This window comes from Buteo buteo, chromosome 9 (genome assembly GCF_964188355.1).
Source record: "Buteo buteo chromosome 9, bButBut1.hap1.1, whole genome shotgun sequence".
Taxonomy (NCBI): Eukaryota; Metazoa; Chordata; class Aves; order Accipitriformes; family Accipitridae; genus Buteo; species Buteo buteo.
The window spans coordinates 1024578-1040834 of NC_134179.1; the positions used below are offsets into that span (position 1 = coordinate 1024578).

The 16257-nt window shown below is 47.5% G+C and overlaps 1 protein-coding gene and 1 long non-coding RNA gene across 10 annotated transcripts in view; one reads left to right on the forward strand and one right to left on the reverse strand.

The window, feature by feature from the left end:
• Positions 1 to 14790, forward strand: part of GRAMD1B (GRAM domain containing 1B) — a 103731-nt gene extending 88941 nt beyond the window's left edge. For 5 of the 9 annotated variants that reach the window (XM_075034826.1, XM_075034828.1, XM_075034831.1 and 2 more), the window contains 8 exons: positions 147 to 265; positions 1731 to 1873; positions 2546 to 2649; positions 3064 to 3267; positions 3484 to 3574; positions 5962 to 6069; positions 9313 to 9430; positions 10169 to 14790. In XM_075034826.1, the coding sequence (XP_074890927.1) occupies positions 147 to 265; positions 1731 to 1873; positions 2546 to 2649; positions 3064 to 3267; positions 3484 to 3574; positions 5962 to 6069; positions 9313 to 9430; positions 10169 to 10258 (977 nt within the window). In that variant the 3' untranslated portion in view covers positions 10259 to 14790. The remainder of the gene's footprint in view (positions 1 to 146; positions 266 to 1730; positions 1874 to 2545; positions 2650 to 3063; positions 3268 to 3483; positions 3575 to 5961; positions 6070 to 9312; positions 9431 to 10168) is intronic. The other 4 variants (XR_012651470.1, XR_012651468.1, XR_012651469.1 and 1 more) reach the window with 4 other exon arrangements.
• LOC142034138 (uncharacterized) lies at positions 11904 to 14894 on the reverse strand. Its single transcript, XR_012651471.1, has 3 exons — positions 14784 to 14894; positions 12884 to 13019; positions 11904 to 12038 (listed from the first exon to the last, which is right to left on the reverse strand). It is a non-coding gene; the product is annotated as an uncharacterized LOC142034138 (long non-coding RNA).
• Between the last annotated feature and the right edge of the window lie 1363 nt (positions 14895 to 16257).

Consider the following 16257-nt stretch of genomic DNA (forward strand, 5'->3'; position numbering starts at 1 on the left):
TTGAGCTGTAGTGCTTCTGCAGCCAAGCTCTCCAAGAGGAAGGAAATACCATCCTGAGCTTGGTTATATGGTTATGCCTTTCCCTAGGGAACTGACCCACAATCCCTCTCCAATTACTTGAATGGAATATTGTTTTGTCCTCTCAGATATTATCTTTCATCCCTGGAAGAAGGAAGAAAATGGCAATCAGACCAGAGTGATCTTGTATACCATTACCCTCACCAACCCTCTGGCCCCCAAAACTGCCACTGTCACTGAGACGCAGGTATGTGAAAGGGGAGCAGGGGTGTTATGCTTTGTAGAAACAGATCTGTGATTTATTTTCTTGTCTTGGGCATGCTGCTTTGCATGTTTTCATTCTCCCTATCCATTTTCCTTTACACATTTTTCTTGTATTAACTTGCTACCCAGTATCACTGTGAATGTGAATAGCTAATCTGACACTCGCACTGGATTGCATTGCAAGGAAAGGACCATAAATTTTCCAGCAAAAGCAGATGAGTTTGTAAACAAGCCAGCACATTCTAACAACTGTGTTTGTCACCCGTGCTGGTGTTTTTTGAGCTGTGGTCAGTCCAGCAGATGTTATTCATGAGCAGGGCACAAGAAAGTCATACACTGTCTGGCCAGTCCTTCTCACAGCTCTGCATAGAGATGTCCAGGCTTTTTTATTACTGGTGAGGACAATTAGATCACCTGTTCAAAAAGGAAAAAAAAGGGAGCATCTGCAATGCACTGGGAAGAGCCAGGCTAGCTGTATCTAGTAGGGGCTGCAGCTAGGGAGGGAGGAAAAGCCTCCTTCCACGTCCAGAGGTATGTATGTTCAAGTGGCCAAAGTTAAGTACTGAGGGAATACTAAGAGGGAGCCAAGAAAAGATGGAGTGTCTGAGCATGACATTTCAGGGAGAGGAGAATCCCAGTGGCAAGGCGTGCCTTGTAAGGATGGGATGAAGCAAGGTGTTCAGAAGCAAAGACTGTGTGCAGGGAAGATATGAGAAAGAAAAGGGGAGAGCAAAATTATGGGGAAAGAGAAGAGTATGCTTTCAGGCAAGCAAGGACGTGGCCTATTATATTCTGATTTTGGGGTCAACCACTGAGGCGCACTTTTCTGTGTCCTTGCTGCAGAGGTAAGTGGAAATAGTCTGTAAGAAAAGCCCCACTTCTGCGTATGGATTTGCAGTTAACTGTGTCTGTCCCCTTTGTGAGGTTTGTTCTGGGGCAAAGAAAGAAGCAGATCAGAAGCGTTTAAAAGTAGTAATTGTCATGGTTTTATGGTGTTTAGAATCACAGAATAATTTACGCTAGGAAGAACCTCTGCTCAAAGCAGGGCCACCTCTGATTTTAGATCAGGTTGCTCCCTGACAAGGCAGACATCCTTTTAATGAGAAGAGGTAACACTTGCAAAGGTCCCAAAGAACTGGTCCTCATGTGGCGGTATATGTAATTACATCTCTGACACAAAATGCTGGAGGTTGAGCTGCTGGAACTGCACGCCCCTTTGGAAATATGCCCTTGGGAAATATCTGAGTGAAACGCTTGGTTTCCTCGAGTATTGCCTTCCCTTAAAGGCGAGCTGTTCACGGAAAAATGCAGAGATGGGGCTTGGGCATGGGTGTGGTCTCCTATTTGTGGTAGAGCTGTTTTTGTAAAGCGCTAAGTGGAAGTGCCAATCTATCAAAGCCATGTTCTAACCAGACTAATAGTTGCCTTGCATGCTGTCTTTTATGCAGACAATGTACAAAGCCAGCCAAGAAAGCGAGTGCTATGTCATAGATGCAGAGGTGCTAACTCACGACGTCCCCTACCATGATTATTTCTACACCATTAACCGCTACACGTTGACTCGTGTTGCCAGAAACAAAAGCCGACTCAGGTACGCTTCTTGTGGGATAAAGAGCTTTACTGATGACCAAAAGTCGCCTTTGGGTAGGAGTTCTGCTGTTTGGTGCGTTAGAAGGGGTCGGGGAGAACTTAGCCTTATTTCTCTGTCCTGTTGCCGGAACACTCCTATCACGAGGAGTTACCGTAGGGGCAGCTGCCTACTGTGGTAACACTGAGCAGACAATAGACCCAATGCAGAGGGGTTACAGCTGAGTCAGGGAGAGGATTTACAGACTTCTCTTGCCCCCTTCTTGGAAGCAGTGGTTAACGGGGCCAGTTGCCACACGCAATCAACTACATGCAATAAGCAACAGGACATACTTCCAGGGACTGCGCCTCTGAGACGCACTTGGGGGGACAAGCAGAGGAAAGCTATAGGCTTTTGTGTTTGACTTGAATAAGTAACCCGACTGTCTGCCTGCCACATGGCTGAAGGTCTCGGGAGTCCTCCTGGGGGAGACTCGCTTGAGGCCTTCCTGCCACTGCCTTTGGAAGGACATTTCATGCAGTGTTTCTCCTCGAGAAACACAAAGGGCTGAGACCATTCCAGAAATAACAGAAAGTGTGTGTGATTATGTCTCATATTTACATTGACAAAGGATTGCGAATTGATATTGCTTCCAGGAAGCAAAATGGGGAGAATGACTTCCCTTTCTTCACATAGGGTTTCCACAGAGTTACGTTACAGGAAACAGCCTTGGGGGCTGGTGAAATCCTTCATTGAGAAGAATTTTTGGAGCGGCTTAGAAGATTATTTCCGTCATTTGGGTAAGAGTGGCAGTGACTGGAGCTGCAGTAATGACCCACAAACAGTGGCACCTTCCGTAGTTTATGCATGCCTCCTTGCAAGCGGGCAGCATGCCAGTGTAATACCTGCTGCCAGCCTGCTGGGGATCAGACCTCAGAGTGGCTTGTAAAAGGGGCCAGACAAAGTTATTGCCACAGCATTGGTAGCACTTGCTGGAATTAATGAGGTCATCAAATCCTGCTCTCTGGCAGGAGCGCAAGCAGTTTGGGGTCAGAGTTTGTGTAGGGGATGTGTAGTGTGTCTTCTGGCATGGGCCTCTGAGACTCTGCCAACTTCTTTGGCCCAGCAGCTGTGTGCCATTAGAGTGCTTAAGTCTGCATCTCTGCAAGGCCAGTGCTGCTTCTATTAAATGCTTTCCTGTGCTGTCTCTGCAGAGAGTGAACTGACCAAAACCGAGAGCACGTACCTGGCTGAGGTCCACAGACAATCCCCCAAAGAGAAGGTGAGCAAGCAATCGACTGTGCGCCGGAGGAAACGGGCACATGCCCATCTGCGGGTGCCACACCTGGAGGAGGTGCTGAGTCCCGTCACCACCCCCACGGATGAGGAGGTTGCACATCGAATCAAGCATGTGGCAGGTAAGGAACTGCAGACCCCTCATGCTTGGGGATGGATTGCTCGATACCTCTAGAGAAACACTGGAGCTTTGCTGGTGGAGGGTTAAAGGGAAGAGGGGCCAGGGCAGGGAGGATGTGTTATGATTGTTTGAGTGAGATGGAGGGGTGGGTAGAGGGAAGAGGGTTGCCCTCCCCATGGGACAGCATTTCCTAGCCTAAACACATCTGTCTCCTCAGGTTCCACTCAGACACGGCACATCCCTGAGGACAGCCCCAGTGGCTTCCACCTGCAGAGTGTCTCCAAGCTGCTCCTTGTCATCAGTTTTGTGTAAGTGAGTTTTTTGCTTTCCTTCACAGTTGGCCTTTAACAACTTCGGTCCTTTCATGTTTATGGTGTTCGGTGCTCCCCTATGCCAGTTTTAACTTTTTCCCTCTCTGGTCCCAAACTTTGTGTGGTACAGAGGAGAGAAAAGCAATGACAGGCAGAAAAGAATTAATTAAAATTTCCCCCAAATGCCCCATTGCTTGTTTTGTCTGGCTTGATCCCAGCTTTTGCCAGTACTTAGCTAGCCCCACTGATCTGGCTCTGTAGGTTCTGGATCTTATTTTATCAAAGTCTCTCCTTTCCCCTCAGTTTTGACCTTGTTTTAACCAAACACAGGCTCTGCAGACCTGCGTGTTTCTGGGAGTTCTAAATGCAGGTGAGCTATGCTGTCTGGGACACAGGCAACCTTGATAGTGGCAAGCAGGGCAAGGGGCAGGTGTGCAAGGAGAGGGAGTCAATACCTAAAAGAGAAGAAACCCAACAAGTAGAGAGAGTCTTTTTTATTTCAGGCACTCAGTTTAGAGGTTTCTAGGAACTGTAGGGGTCTTTTAATTTAAAATAAGTCATTTAACGTAATCTGCCAACAAACTAGCTGTTATCATGAAAGATGACCACGCAAAGCTCGCTGGGAGTTACTGTGCTATCACAACAGGGCTCAGTGTATGTGAGAAGTCTGTCACTTCTTTCCTCTGGTCTGGCAAAACCTATTCAGGTCTGGTCCTGGGTGGCGCTTTTGATGAGAGATACCATCTCAGAAAGAAGCTGGACCATTTAGAGACGATTTCTGCAGAATAAGGGTAGAAACACATAAAGTGAGAGAGATTAGCACAATTTCACTAGTTCAGCAGCAAGGATTACGCTTGGTTTGGGTCCCTTTTCTGCCACCACCTTTCACAGTTGCTTGGACTTGGCTGGATGTGTGCTCAAAGTGAGCTGGGTATGGGCCCCTCGTATCCCTCTGGCTCAGCCTTTATGCCTAAACCCAGGTGTATTTACTGTTTCTCTGCCTCTTGGGCTGACGGTAGCTTTCATGAGTTAGTGCTGCAGCAGTTGCTGGGCAGGTGCTGTGAAGCAGTACAGTCTAAAGGAGCAATCTAGATACGGCGCGTTCTTTCATTACTTAGGGAAATGGAAGCATGCTGTTTGTTAGCCCCGGAGGAACAGCAGAACTTGGGCTCATTCTTTTCTTAAGCTCCACCCACCTTTCAGTCAGGCCGGAAGAAGCTGAGATTTGCAGACTGAGGTTACTTTTCAAGCTGAGCTCCTTTTTGCATTTCCTTTTCCTGGGGGGATAAAGACTGCAGAGGTTTGCAGCAGCAACCCAGCTAGTTGCTGTAAAAATGAGTAAGGTAACGTCAAGTAATGTAATGGTGAGAAGAGAGTCTTGTGCTACTTTCTGCGTCTAGAGGGGTGAGATGCAATTAAAACTTTGGGTAGGAAGGCACAGAAGCTTTATGATAGTCTCTCCTGACAGGCTGCTAGCTTATCTTAGAGTGGTCAGAGAGCCCTCCGTAATGTTTTCAGAATACTCTTCTGGCCAGTTGCCATCCGCCTGACTGAATTGGGTGATAGTGGGCTATTCTTCCAGCAAAACAGCTGCACTATTCAGAGACAGGCACGAGCATGTTATTTTGGAATCTGTTCTCCGAGTGTGGCTGACGAGAGGAGTGGTACAGTATCTGCTCAAAGCACTGGCCTGTAGTGGTGTTCCTATTGCTGGGTGCGGTGGGAGTGGGCAAGGCTGGATGCACCCAGGCTGCAACATGCATATCTGCATCAGACAGTGCCCTGCATGGGTGCGCTTTGGGCTTGTCTGCAGGAGCCGCACACAGCTCATCTTTTGCTGAGCAAATTTCACCATTAATTGCAGGCACATGGTTATTTGCCTGTCCTTCTTGCCTCTCTTCCCACTGTTCCCTTCTTCCCTCCTCTCCTCCCATATATCTTCTGCACTGTCTGTTGAGCCTTCTCTGCTCAGCCCAGTTTCTCCTGTTCTGTGTCAGTCTGTTTCTAACCTGCAGCTACTCCGTCTTTTCTCTTCCCTGCTCCCACTAGGATCTGTTTCAGGTACTGTCTCTCTCTTTTTTTACCTCTTTACTCTCCCCTTTCCCTCCCTTTTTCTGCATTCAGCCCTTCCACTCATCTAACCTGTTCTATCTGATCCGTATCCTGTCTTTCTGTCTGCCTGTCCTCCTTGCTCACACATTTCTCCCACGAGGTGAAGTTTTGGGTTCTGATCACCTGGCCCTTCCTCAGATTAAATTCCCACTCACATGCAGCGTGGACCTGGGTCCCAGACACCTTCTTAAAGCCTTGGGCGTTTTCCCAGGTGTGATTGGCAAGCAGTGGGCTATGAAGCACTCCTAGAAGACTGTTTTCTTTATTTCCAGTCTGGTGCTGCTGGTCATTCTCAATATGATGCTGTTCTACAAACTCTGGATGTTGGAATATACTACGCAGACGCTCACGGCATGGCAGGGCTTGCGGCTACAGGAAAGGTACTGTCACACTTGCTGTCTCTGCCTCTCCTTGCATGCTTCCTGTGGATGTTAGAGGCTTTCCCAGAACACCAAAGCTCTGGGCTCTCATGTAGATTGCTTCCCTTTTGTGTAAACCAGATGAAGCAGGTAGTTAGCTGAAGGTGTGGGGCCATCAGCATTTCCAGATCTGGAACTGCGGAACAGTTGCAGTAGAAGACAGCGAGTTAAGGCAACCACTGCTTCTTCCCAGTATCCCATGTAACAGAGGATGCTCTACAAATAAATGTTTTGCAATCTTGGGCCAAGGTTGTCACCTCCCCTCCTTTAATGGCTAAACTTCCCTCTGTATGAAAAGCAGTGTCTTAGAAAGAACCCGTTGTACTCAGAGGAGAATTTGGGCCTGTGACACACAATCAACTGTTAGGTAAGTGTTCTGAAAGGTGTGGGTCCAGATATCAGCAAGTTGTTAGACCATGGGAGGAAGAGAGATATCACTAGGAGGACACAGGATGCTTCTTAACGACCTAAGTGTTCCCTGGCAATACTAGATGGTAAGCAGTGAAGAGTGATTGCAGGTTGACTTTTAGTTTCTTTAATAATAGGTAGTGTGGAACCTTCTCCAAGGCTTTGTGGACGTCCTATTTCTGTGTGGTGTCCACTTGGTGTGTGCTGAGATGCATAGAGCTCTAGGCTCTATGGCAGCGTTTCCCCATTTCCTTTTGCAGAAAGCAGGGTGTGATGGCTTCCAACCAGACTGAATTTATTGTTGGCATCATCAGTCTTTATATGGACTCCCCCATCTTGTCTAGGGTCAAAGGCAGAGCTGCCAGTCTGCATTTCCCAGGATGTGCTCAGATCACCTTTCTGTAAGATGGCATTTACAGTGCTGACCTAGTGTACCATAGTTGTTTGTTTATAACCATAGCCAGCAATTTTGTGTTTTGAACTCCTTCTGGCATTTTTAAGTGAATGCTTTTTTATGTACACAGGTGTGTGTGCTGGGTATTCTGCCTCATTAGTCTTTTCTCCATTTTCAGAGGTTGAGAATATCCCAGCTCCACTTCGCTAAGGTGGTGTCGTCCCCTTTCTGGCTGTACTTTTGTGCGGTCACAGTGGTTCCCTTGCTAAGTTGGGTTTGACTTTAAGCATGCCTAGCCATGTGCTACGGTTGTGATGACTTTTTTTCATGATTTGTCTCACGGTATGGGCTTTCTCATTTCTCCTCATTTGGGAAGGGAATTATTATCTTCCCTGTAATAATAGCCCTGCTACTTTCCCAGGGATAGATACATTAAGTGATTTTGTCTGCTTTATCTTCCTCGGGCAGTCTTGGTATTTATTTGAAGCACTACATTATAGTATTTAAGTATAAGACTTACAAACAGACTGTAAGTATGCTGCTTGTAATGTGCATGTACTGGAATTACATGGGTAGCTCTATTCCCCACCCCCTTGCACAGGTACCTCCATTGTGTTGGAACCATGATTGCTGCAGAAGTGGACAACCCATCTGCTGGGTCAAAGGCCAGGCATGCTCAGAAGCGTTCAGGTTGAGGCTCCGAAGACATTTTTTTCCATAATCTGGTTCTACTCCGGCTTAAGTTCGCTGTGGGCAGGGGCAGTCAGCAGTCCCCCAAACTAAGTGTACCAGTCCCAAGTCTGTTGCCTCTCCACTCAGACAAGGAACACAGTCTTTAGTAGTAGTAGAGTGTTACTTGTTAGAGACGAAGGTTATTGACCATGGGAAGTGGGTCCATGTTTTTACTTGTGTTGCTTTTTTAATTGTCACACTTAGTTACCATTTCTTTGTTTTATCTCCAGGTGTGGAGCCAGCTGAACAGGGCAGATGCAAGCACTCAAGGCCCTGATGGGAGGATGACCAGGCCTGGCTGCCCAGAGCTGCCACTCAGGGCCATGTGATGGGCCCTGGGCGGGTACCAGCCATGAGCCTGGTGAGGAGGTGAAACTTGGCTGGCCCAAGGCAAGGATAAATCTCAGTCGAGGAGAGTGACACAAGGAGCAGAGTCAAGGCAGTTAGTGCAGCAGTTGGCATCAGCAGAAAGGCGCAGCACCCTACTCTGCCTGTTTGCTAAGGTAAGAGGGGAACAAGTTAGACTATTGCCAGGGAGGAGAAAGGAGGAACATACCCAAGAAGGAAGTTGTGGCTGCAGAGGAACTCTCACTAACACGGAGGCTTGAAAATCTCTACTGTAGCCTGAGAGGAGGGATTCAGCTATGTTAGAAAGTAGCAAAGCCTAAAGAGGTAAGCAGAAGACAAAGTAGGAAAGACTTTCAGTTGTGTTAGAAACCAGCCGAGTCCAAAGAGGTAAGTTGGAAGCTATGTTAGAAGGTAACATGACTTAGCTATCTTAATGGGGGGCATGCAAAAGTAAAGAGCCATACCTTTCAAGAGAAACGGGCAGAGCGGGGTGCTGCTGCCGTGCCTTCTTGCCACTGCTAACTGCCTTGATTCTGCTCCTCATCGCTATGCTCCTTGCGTTGCTCTCCTCGACTGAGATTTATCCTTGCCTTGGCCCAGCCGAGCTCCACCTCCTCACCAGGCTCATGGCTGGTACCTGCCCAGGGCCCATCACATGGCCCTGAGTGGCAGCTCTGGGCAGCCAGGCCTGGTCATCCTCCCATCAGGGCCTTGAGTGCTTGCATCTGCCCTGGTTCTGCTCCACTCAGCAGCCTCCAGCCTGTCCTGGAGGGCTAATTGGGCCTGAAGGGAGGGGTTTGATAGCTACACTTCCCTGGCATTAAAAAGAGAGCCAGTACTGCTATTATAATAAAGAGAAAGCCTTGTACTAAATGAAGACTGACACAGCATGTCTAGAAAAAACAAAACACAGAAACTGTACAGGGCTACCTGTCCCACAACATTGCATTGCATTGCATTATTCCTCATCAATGGCCACGGTGCCATCTTACAGTATAGATGTCTTCCAAGCAATGAGAGCATGCTGGCTTCTGTCCTCAAATTATCCTAGCAAACGGGCCTTCAGTTCCACCCATGCTACAACTTCTGCAAAAGGTGCACCTTTGCCGTTAATTACTATGGTTAAGACAGAGTAACATTGGTATCCAATTTAGGAAAATACTAAGCACATTTAAATGCACTTTTGCTCAAGAAAACCTGCCCCTTTAGGGTGGAAAGATTAGACAGAAACTGATAGAATCTACATCCTCCCCCAATCTACTTTGCTGCCCCTTGACTTCAGTTTCCCTATATTCACTCTTGCTCATATTTTGCCTTGACAGGTTACCCCAATCTCAGACAGAGTGGGCCCAGTTACTAGAATCTCAGCAGAAGTATCATGACTCAGAGCTACAAAAATGGCGTGAGATCATCAAATCCTCAGTGATGCTTCTAGACCAGGTGAGACTGCATGACTAGTTAGTGCCACAACTAGAGGGTCACCATGTCCTCCCAGCCACCCACTTGCAATCCATCAGCCTTACCTGGTTCCACTGTAGTCGCTCAGGTGCATCACCTCCGCTACCGCCTCCCTCTAGATCCATCTTCTGACGTAGCGGTGGGCAGCAGGTCCCAAGGGTTATTTGCAGGATACCACAGCTTCTCCGTCACCTCATAGGGGTCTGCACATGTCAAGGATAGAATTCTACAGGGCCAAAAACCTTATATTAGCACATCTTATATCTAGTCTCTAGGATCCCACTTTGGAAAAACAAACTTTTTTTACCTCAACCCTGGATTCATACATAGCTTGCACGGATGAAGCGGGGGACGTGCTCTGCGTGGGTCCTTAATAGCACAAAGCCAGGGGTTTCGGTATCCGCTGCCTGAAGAGCTGCTTGTACACCAAGCTGCTAGGAACAGGGTTCATAAATGAAAGCTGCTCTCCCCTATGGAGAGAGCCACTCGCCCTGTACCTCATTCTGCTTGCCCCTTCTCTGTTGGGGAACGGTCTCTCACAGGCTCCCGTTGCCTCAGTCCCCATTTGTACATCCAAGCCCTGACGCGCCATTCCCAAAAACCAGATGATCCTGGTATTGATACTTTACGTGGATGGAGGAGGCACCAATGAGGAAGGAAATCCTGAAGCACTCTCAGCTGTAGGGTAGCATCACAGTGGAGAAATTTCTTGTCTTGCAGATGAAGGATTCACTAATAAATCTTCAGAATGGCATCGGGTCCCGGGACTTCGGGTCAGATCCAGAGGAGAAACGGAAACGTTTCCACTAACAGGCAGGAATGCAGGAGGCCAGAGGACGGTGTGCAATATGTGTAAATAGGATATATAAATATATATATATAAATATATATATACACAGAATATAAATATATATATTATATACAGATTTTAAGAGAAAAAAAAAGCCTATGTATTGAGAGAAGGATTGACCTCCAACACTGGCTGAAATGGAGCGTCTCGGTGGTAGCGTGGTGTGTGCGTGTGTGGGAGGGCTGTGCTCTCCCAGCACTGAGGTGCGCTTAGGGGCATGCCTAAGCGTGCTCCCCTGGGCCTGTGCACCACTATTCTGTAATATTCCTGGCTGTTTGTCTGTCTGTCTGTCTGTTTTGGTTTTGTTGTTTCAAAGGGAAGCATCAGAGTGAGTGCCCCCCCCCTCCCCCCCCCCTCCTTCCCTGCGCATGAAGGTCCCTGATTGACTATATTTATCTATATGTAACAAAGGGGACACTGTCAACTTTCTTAGCTTGCTGGCTTCAGGGCAGAGGTTTTGGCAATCGCCATCAATCCCTTAGAAAATTATTCTGCATTTGGAGAGGAGGCCGCTGGAAGAATTGCTGTAGGTCTGTAGTGAGCAGATCTCACTGGCAGTCACCTTCTATACTACTTGGAACAGAAATACAATTTGCTGTCATGCTGGCCAGCCTAGTTCAGAGAGCAAAGCACAGAATGTAGACGTGCTGAAACGCTTTCTCCAAACGCTAGTTTGCCGCCTCCTCTTACTGATACTGCGTTAATAGCTAAGGAGATGGTGGGGAGGGGAGTTGCTGCCTGCAAGGTACATGGATGGAAGAGAGCCACACTGCAGAAAGCACACTTTCCTTCCCTTTGACAGTGTCCCCTTTACATTTTCTGTAGTTCTCTGCTTTCTATGTGCTTGGGCCCCTGCCATTAAGCCATCCCTGTGCTGAAGAGCTACATCAGTGCTGAAAGGGCGACTACCTATGCGACTTCCTGCAACAGGGGGAGTACCCCAACTTAAAAAGAAAACCAAAATTGTATTTATTTGGAAACGCTCCCGCTACCCTGCTCAGCAAATTTCACTCCTGCCCCTGGTCTGTGGGACCATTTTGCTCATACCACCTAGCCCTTACCTTGTCTGACAAACTCTGCAGGAAAACATTAGGGAGAAAAAGAACAACTTCCTTTCCTTCACTGGGATATTTACATGACTGCAGCTACATAGCAACAACCCTCACTCTGGATATTTACATGACTGCATCTATATAGCAACAAGACCTCTGAAAGTCCACGAGAAGTTAGGAAGGGTCACAAAGACTGAAAAAGGAAAGAAATGAAAATAAAAAAGGGACTGTCAGTGGGTGGCAGGATAGATCGGGAAAGGCATCCATGGTGTGAGGCATCTGACTGGTCTCTCTCATAAGCTGGATAGTGAAGCATTTGCTCTGTAAAAAAGTCAGGCAGTAGAGCTGCATTATAAAGACAATAATGCATTTTTGCTTGTGCTGGGGGATAATTCCGGACTCCCATTAGCAGCCAAACGAGGAAGAGGAGCAGCCAGGCTGTGCTGTGTGGTGTACCAAACACCTCTGTGACTGGTTGGGATGCAGGATGCTTGTCTGAATGTTTAATAAATGCTTTCTCATCTTACCTAGCCAGGTAGATTAGGTGATATGCGAGGCCCTCAATCTCCACCTTGTTCAACAGGAGGATTTTTCCACCTTCTGAATGGCAGGAGGGACTCAGCTACATATTCCCCATAAGCAAGCGGTGCAGTTCTAGCTCATCCGTTGTCTCTGGCTCCAACGGGTGCTGAAAGAGCAGGGGACATAAGGGTGAGTAACCAGTCTTTGTATCTCTGTACCAGAAACGTTCATCCGCACAGCTGGGTGACAAAGTGGAATCTAAGGAAAAACCTCACAAGCTCCTGCTTGTGCATCTAATTAGGGAAAGGTAATGTATGTAGAAGTAACCCGCTGATATCTTCCAACCTACCTACAATTTTCATGACCAAGTGCTAAACACAACATGTCCCAAGGAAGACGACTCACATTTGAAGGAGCGTAGATGAAGACGGGTTTTCAAAAAGACATTTAAGAGTGTGAAAGCAAGGTACAATTGGGAAAAGCATGCCTCAGCAACTACAGAATAATGTGTATTTATGACTATTTATTTAATTTAATGCTGCTGACTACTGTACTGCTCCCTGACTTTTTTCCAGGGAGGCTGCTGAAACAGTTACTGTACAATGAAACTGAGGTGCTAGTGCCTGGGAAGGGCATTCTGTGGCTCATCTTGGGACAGGAGGGCCCCGACTCCCTGCTGTAACTTGTCACACTGGCCAAGAGTCCCATTTCCCCATTAGTCACTCCCACAATTACTAAGCACAGAAAAATACCCTGCTGCCCATCTACCCCTTTTCTAGAATTTCATTCCAAGCACCAAGAAAGAAGACAGAGAGGAAGCCCTGTGATTGCCACCTTGCCCATGCCAGAAAAGAAAAAGGCCACATCTTGAGAAACTTGGAACGTGGGGTCTCTGCCACCTGGCTGTGAGGGTTTTTGTACATAGATGGACATAACCCATTGAGAGGCAGAGAAACCCACATGTCTGAGAGGGTTGGAAATAAATGCTAGTGATCAAAGTTGACTTCTTACCAATTTCACATTCTCTTGCTAGTGACGGAGGCAAGAAATCATTTGCTCATCCGTGCATCCTTCTTCCTCTGAAGCATTCTTCCAGACTGCCGTTGCGTTAGGTTCTGGATGTTCCCGCTGACACAGCTTCCTCGGGCTAGAGACAGAATTGCACAAGCTCTGTTAAATTAACGCAAGGCCACGCAGAGGCAGCTATAACAATCTCAAGCACTAATACTCATTCTGCCCACTCACTACTTTAAGCCGGGTTTAACGCGTTTGACATAGATCCTATGCAATGCAATCCTATCCTTTTGCTATGCAATCGTGCATTCATAAAGTAGATACCAAACGTATCTAGTGCAGCACCTGCACGTAAAGTCTACAAAGGACCAAAAGACACAGGTTATTCCAGGGGGTAAGATGAGAAGCATACGTTCCACTTGAAAAAGAGAAAGGTACCTGGAACGGTAAGAATAGGAGTCAGCTATGAGTTAACTGGATAACCATGCTTTTTGGGTGCTCAACAATTAACCGAAATCCAAGACACACTTCAGTCAGAAAACATTGATATTAATTGATATGAACTGAAACTAACTTCTGCATAAATCCTTTCTGGCTCCCTTAAGTCCTTTGGGAAAAGAGAAGAAAGGTCACATAACTTTGCTCAGTTATGCTGCTGACATAGAGTATGCACTTACACACAGCTTATAGAGTGCTGTACCAGTCCAGGGCAGCAGTCTGCCATTTGACCACCTGATCCCACTTGTCTGCTTTAGATCTAATAAAGGGAAACCTAAGAGATATGCAGCATGCCTTTATTATAAATATAACCCTATATTGAAAGAGGCAAGGTTTCAAAGCACAATGCTTTGCTGGATTTAAAGCCCTGGCGCAAAACCACCTGTGAAATAATGATGCCTGTGTTGCCATATCCCCTCTCAGAAAGCCTAGCATGCTTAATCTGTGTTCTTATCAGACAGACCCTGTTAGTTTCAGAAGCTCACCTGGATGTAGATGGGGACAGACTTTTTAGCCTGCTTGTCTCCTCAGCACTAAACCATGTAGCCTACGTAGATGCTTTTTCCTGCCTTTATACAAGAAGGTAGAAATTTGTTTTCCAAATAGTAGCTGAAGACACTTTTGGTCTGGGTACTTGAAATGAGACCTTTTGAATATGTGCTACAGTCATTTTTGTGCAGATACAAAGGCGATGGGAAGGCGCCTGCGATACACCAAGGCTGAAAGACACACTTGCAAACCTCACGCTTTGGCTTTCCACATGTCAGAAGTGCTAACCAGAAGGATGTGCGTACATGCAGGTTTTGGTGAATACAGTGCTTGTATGGTCATGTGGCCTTAATACCTCTCCCTTTCCTGGCAGCTTTGCCTTTCATCGTCTTTGAGCAATCCCAGGGCACCTAAATAGAGGGGACAGAGGGCAGCCTGCAACTTTCACACCATCCAGCACTAGGACAGAGTGGTGGAGATAGTCTCCAACCCTAAAAAGACCAGCACTGCTTGCGCAGAATGAGCTGCAAAACGGAGGTTAGTGGCAGATGTTTTGGGGGAGTGAATGGCTCCTGGGCTAGTTAGATGGGTCTTTCTGTGCTACTAGGAGTGGAAAGACATTTAGGACTCCTCTTTCCTCTTGGGTTTATTTACAAGAGCACAGTTAGCATAAAGCCAGCAGGGGAGTTAATGTCTATGAAAAAACAATCTGTGAAAGGTAGTACCCAGGTGTAGCCGGTCTCTAGCCTAGTGCACTGATCTAGGAAGAGGCTCTGTCCACAGTGGGGCTCAGTCATAGCATGAGGCAAATATGTATGAGTACTCCTCTGCCATCGGTGCGGAGATGCTGCGCTCCCGAGAGGACTTCTGCACAGAATGTCCTTACAGTGTGTCTGTGATGTGTACTAACCAGCCATTTTAACCAGGTAGCGCTCTGTCAGTCAGCATCTGCTTTTCCCAACGAGGATGGAAGCGAACCACTTCCTAATTTAGAGGTGGGACTTTCTGGTTCCACAGTCTGCGGAAAAGCACAGTTAGTAACAAACGCTTCAGAGCAACGGTGCCTGGCTCAGGGGAGGCAGTTCTGTCATGTGTGTCAAGGCAGCTGCTGCCCTCCTACAGCTCTTGACAGTCCAGTGGCTTTCTGCGCTACCTGCTGAACTCCAAAGTGATCTTTCCAGCAGGATCTCTGCCAGGCTTGCTGCCACTAATACGTTTCATGGCGCAGTCATGTGGACTCTAGCTTAAGTCTTTTCAGACAGTCTCGGCACTCGTTAAAACATCCGGCAGGGGCTTGCTTAAAACAATACTCGAAACAGAGGCTCTTAAACCAAAGCATCTGAGGTAAGTGGCTCACAGAACATCTGCGTCAGCGTAGTTTCCAAGACACCACTGTGCTGACTTCCTGGCCCATTCCCCCTGCCCGGCATGCTCCGATCTCTATGCTTTGCAGTCTCTACAGCTCAAGTCTCTCTGTGCCATAATACCTTTCTTTTTCTAGATGTGCACACTGGCCAAATAAGCTCCTCGTGTCTTGATCGACTGCCGATTGAGATTATTTCCTGATCTAGCCAGACAGCATGGGCTTATCTCTTAGCATGGATCCGTGGGGTGGCACGCCCTCCTCTCCCACCCACGTTGTGCAGTGCTTGCTATGGCTTTTCCCTCTCCCCTCACACCTTCACTGCTGGACAATCACTCCCTGTCATAGATGGACCGACCTGGTGCTGTCCCTGCTTGCCTTTCCTTGCCGCAGTCTGTATGCTCTTTAAGTGAATGTGTTTTATTTTTTTCAGTAGGGAAAAGGACTTCCTTCTGCTGAAGGAATTATATTTGCACATGGCTCAGGGAGGTACCTCCTCTGGCCGTTTCTGTTACCTCACTCATTTAGGCCAATTCCATTGCTAACATTAAACGGCCACCTTCCCCAACCCAAACTCTGAGAATAGTTAGGGAACAAAACCAACGTGCAGCTCAGGTTCTAGAGCCATTCGGTCGTGTCTCAGTTTCGGCCCAATCTGCCCCAGCGGCATTAGGATTTGGGAGAGCGGCTGTTGCAAAATGGCAACTTTATACAGCAAAAAGGTGGAGCCTGCGCCACATGCCTGTCGTTCCCCACCTTCGCAAACCCACCTCCCTTGTAATAGCACTTAACAGATACGGAAGCACTAACCTGGCTCTTGGCCTGACGAGGTCAGGGGGAGGGAAGAGCAGCAGAACCGTTGCAGTGTTAGAGCCGCCAGGACTGGCATCGTGTGGCTGCGGCACCTCTGGGACGTTACCCTTCTCAGAGCAGTTCATCTCCCACCATGTGCTCCAGGGCTGGATAAAGCTGCTAAAAACCTGGAGCATGTTCTCCCCACCTGAGGCCCTGGATCCTGCAA